Here is a 4,217-nt window from a genome sequence, read left to right as displayed (position 1 = left end):
CGTGGTTAGCCCTGGCTGACCGGAGGGGTGTTTATGGCATGTTTGCACAGCACTCTAGAGATTCTGAGCGTCAGAATGTGCAGTCAGGGGTACTGATCGGTATGTACCTAACTCCTGACCACCTTGATCTTGCCCTTTTCACGTTAAAGGGTATCAGTTTCCCGACTGGGCCTACAAAACCGAGTCGTCCCCCGGCTCCCGGCAGATCCAGCTCTGGCACTTCATCCTGGAGCTGCTGCAGAAGGAAGAGTTCCGCCATGTCATCGCCTGGCAGCAGGGCGAGTACGGCGAGTTTGTCATCAAGGACCCGGACGAGGTGGCCCGCCTCTGGGGCCGCAGGAAGTGCAAGCCACAGATGAATTACGACAAGCTGAGCCGGGCCCTCAGGTGAGGGAAAGGATCCCCAGATCCACTGTGTTAACAGATTGCAAGGAGGCTATGCAGTTTGGTGAATGTTGGATAAAAAGGGTGTCAGGTGGTAAGAGACTGTGCTACCTAAGTGAATAATAATGTGTAGCTTTAAAGTGGGAGTAGAAGAGCTGCTGAGTCTGAGTAGCACAGGAACAGGAGGGAAGAGGCATATCTTTGGTTATATGTAGGAGGGAATTCCAACGTGGTTGGCATCGGATCCTGACAGACAGCCGAGGCTGCTCGGCAGTGGGCGAGGGTGTGTGGTGAAACACAGATTGGACCTCATTTAGAATGCAAAGGATGAGTTTAGACTTCCCTGTTAAAAAGTGGTTAGAATTTCTCTCTTTAGGCTCTCCTAGAAGGAATGGGAAAGTGAGGCGGGCTCATGGAAGGAGGGCTCACGGAACGGTGCTGACCTCACTGTTCCGGACCCATATCTGGGAGCTCCATTGTCCAAAGGTTGCTCCAGCAGGTCTCAAGATTGACCACTTCAAGCTTTCTGGGATTCTGTGTTTCCCCTTGTCAGTTAGCCCTCAAGGGGTCAGAAGGTAGTTTGTAACCTGTGCCGCTGAATAGATGCGGTGCCAGAGCTTCGGGGTCCATTGAAGCCCCTGCCTTTCTTCCATAGTGACCTTGAATGTCAAATCCACGGCAGCTGTGTTAGAGCCGCTCACATCCTTGTGAGAGTGCAGCAGGCCAGGCCAACAGCTTGTTCCCAGATCAGGATACATGATCGTCCGACCTGCCACCGGCAAACAGCTCTGCGTTTCTGGGTCTGCGCTCTGTGCTCAGGCCACCAGACCAGCCTTATCAGGTCTCCCAGGAGACCAGTCTGCCCCTGCCTGGGCAAGGCAGCGACGCACAGTGGCACAGGAAGGAAATGGACTATGGGATTGAAAGTGTAGAGTGACGGACAACAAAAAGTAACAGGGACCACGATAGGTGTTCAGGATCTGAAAGTGCAATGGTTGTTGTAAAGCTCTGGCCGGGGACCAGAACTTAGCTTGAAAATGGAATGGGAACCGTAAGCTCATAGGTGTCCCAGCCCTAACCCGAAGGCCAGGCTGCAGAATGATAGTAATGTTTTCCATGTAATTCAGAGCAGGAACTGTTCGTCTGAGTGGTTCCCTAAGTGTATCAAAAACTGTCCATGGCTGGAAGGTAAGTTGACACATATTCCTGTTTTTACAGATACTATTACAACAAGAGAATCCTTCATAAAACCAAAGGGAAGAGATTTACTTACAAATTTAACTTCAACAAGCTGGTGATGCCCAACTACCCATTCATCAACATTCGATCAAGTGGTAAGAGGCGGACCGTTCCGGTGGGGAATGGATTTTGAATTGAGAAAGAATTTTAAAAGCCTGAGTCTAAGACCTGGCATGTTGAAGGAGTTTTGGAAATACTGGCATCAGGGGGCTTGCCCCCCCGGGTGTTGCTTGGGTCTCCCTGTTTGTCCCGCACAGGGAGTGGAGGGCTCTGTGGCATCAGAGATTTGTTTAGTTGTGTCTTCGGTTCCCTTTTCTGCGTATTGTTTGCATCTCCCAGTTACTCCTGCCCTGTCCTCTTCAGGAGCCATGTTCCGTGGATTTGTGTTCATCTTTCAGTTCAGAACTCAGTGTTAACACCCTGCCCAGCATCCCTTTCATAGACGGGGCCGTTTCTACAAACACTTCCGATTTTCTATGAAACTACCAAGCTCTCCCTTATCAAGCGAATATCATCAAAACCACAGCATCCTTAATCACAGGAGAGGAGGTTCGGGTGTTTGCAGTGAAAAGCTGCGTCTTTGATCTGCACCAGCAGCTCTTCGGAGGCTGAGATCTGGGGTTGTTTGGCCTTCTTTCCTCTTAAGTGCAGCAGGGCTCCCTCTAGACTCCCCTCTAACCGCTCTCCGTGGCCGCCCCTCACAAAGGGTTGAGGTCCGCTTCTGCCCACGCAGAAAGCCCCTTCTCTCAGAAGGGGCTCGGTTTTGTTTTGTTTCAGATACAAGTCTTCTCCCTCCCCGTCCAAGAAAACATTGTACTTAACTAGTTTTTGGCCAGCCCACCAGTACTCTGCTTTTGTGGCATTGGGTGTTAAGGCAGAGAAGTCTGATTTATAATTCTGCAAATTCTGAGTTCTCGGAGAAAAGTTGGAAGAAACTTGAAAAATCAGAGCGGGGGTGTGGCCGAGAGGATATAACACTGAGATCCATCATAGATGGCTAATTACTGCGCACAACAAGTTAGGGCAGTTTTAGCCCGAGCTCCTCCCACAGTCCAGGCTCTCCTTCGGCCACTCCCTCCCGTCCCTGGGGCGTGTGTTAAAAAAAAAAAAAAAAGTGGTATTGGAATGCGTCTCTCTAATTACAACCTGTTTTCTTTCCTTGTGCCTGAGGGAGAGGTGTTAGGCAATCAGACCTATTCTCGCCACTGGAATCCTGTTCCTTCTGTTTTTCACTCTTGTCCCCTTCTGCGCACCTAGAGGAGTTGAGACTGTGGGTGCGCACACCAGCAGTTTTGAAGAATTTGTTGGTTTTCCATACCTCCTGCCCCAAAAAGGGTTCACTGCTTTTGTTATGACCCATTTTTGTCCATTGAAAACCCAGAAGGCCAGCCACTTGGAGAGCCTGGAATGGGGCACATCCATTAGCCCTTGGGAGTTCAATGCTTTTCCAGGGCAGGAGAATCTGGACCCTCACTCTGTGAGGTCTCTGGGCTGCTAGCCCAGCAGTAATGGCCTAGCACAGCCTCTTCTCCCAGATGAAAGCAGTCGATCCAGCCTTGATCCTTAACTAAACTCAGGACCCTAATCAAATGACGATTAGTCACAGAGGAAGCAAAAGTATGCATTTTGTTTGTTTGTTTGTGTGTACCACTTGGTCGCATACGTCCTGGGTACAGATAACTCCAAAGAGCTGGAGTCCTCAGGTCATAAAGAACTTTTACCCAGAGAGACCAAATTTCGTTTCAGGTTTAACTTTCACGATGACGGAGAAATGTCACATTTAGTGAACAACTGCTTAATGGAGGTACTTCTGCTGGGTGTTTTTATGAATTATTCAGCTCTCCCAGCCCATTAAACTGTACGTCTCCATAGTCACATGTTATAAATGCTAAAATTACGGATGACACCAGAGTCTGAGATTGAAGGGCAGGGTGAGTACAGTTACCTGTTGAACAATTCCTCAGGAAACAGTTCCTGAGCTACTGAAACTCACTCTTATTCAGTAGGTCATATTTTTCCTCCCCCAAATTGGGATTCATTCATTTGCTCAACAAGTAATATGTTAAGTCCGAAAGACGAAAAGATTATGGAGGAGTTCTTTCTCTCAAAGAACTTACAGTTTAGTGGCAGAGATCAGATATAGGAGATCTAACACAATTCGGAGTAACAGCGTGAAATGTGGAAAGCACTCTAAGTAGCAGAGCCCTGTGGGTTTTGATGTTGTACGTCAGAGAGATCATGTCCAGATGGTAATGTGTGTGTACTTTTAAGAAACCGGAGATGCTGATGGTAACACTCCCAAATAACACAGAAACTTAGAGTAAACAGCAAAGTGAGCGCTCTTTTCCCTTCCTTGCAGTCCCCCTCACTGTTGATGGTTTAGGGTAGAGTGCTTAACATGTGGATAGTATTGGAAGTACTTCTGTTTACAGTGTCTCGAGCTTTGTCTTTATCAAAGCATTCTGTGAAATACATTATTGAATGAGTATTTTTATTGTTTACTGCTTTTGCATAAGAAACATTGGGAAGGTACAGAAGATGCCAGTAAAAATGATTATCTGTCAGGGTGGAGCAGAGGGTGGGGGGGTGGGGAG

At 48.1% G+C, this 4,217-nt stretch overlaps 1 protein-coding gene across 1 annotated transcript in view; it reads left to right on the top strand.

Moving 5' to 3' along the window:
* Positions 1–4,217, top strand: part of LOC144231672 (ETS translocation variant 3) — a 13,754-nt gene that overhangs the window by 1,197 nt on the left and 8,340 nt on the right. Inside the window, exons 2-3 of the mRNA XM_077764215.1 lie at positions 150–387; positions 1,603–1,718. Of these exons, the coding sequence (XP_077620341.1) occupies positions 150–387; positions 1,603–1,718 (354 nt within the window). The remainder of the gene's footprint in view (positions 1–149; positions 388–1,602; positions 1,719–4,217) is intronic.

The sequence above is a fragment of the Crocuta crocuta genome, unplaced genomic scaffold (genome assembly GCF_008692635.1).
Source record: "Crocuta crocuta isolate KB4526 unplaced genomic scaffold, BGI_CrCroc_1.0 scaffold528, whole genome shotgun sequence".
NCBI classification, from domain to species: domain Eukaryota; kingdom Metazoa; phylum Chordata; class Mammalia; order Carnivora; family Hyaenidae; genus Crocuta; species Crocuta crocuta.
The sequence above is the reverse complement of the archived record's forward strand: the minus strand, read 5'-3'. Positions and strand labels throughout refer to the sequence as shown.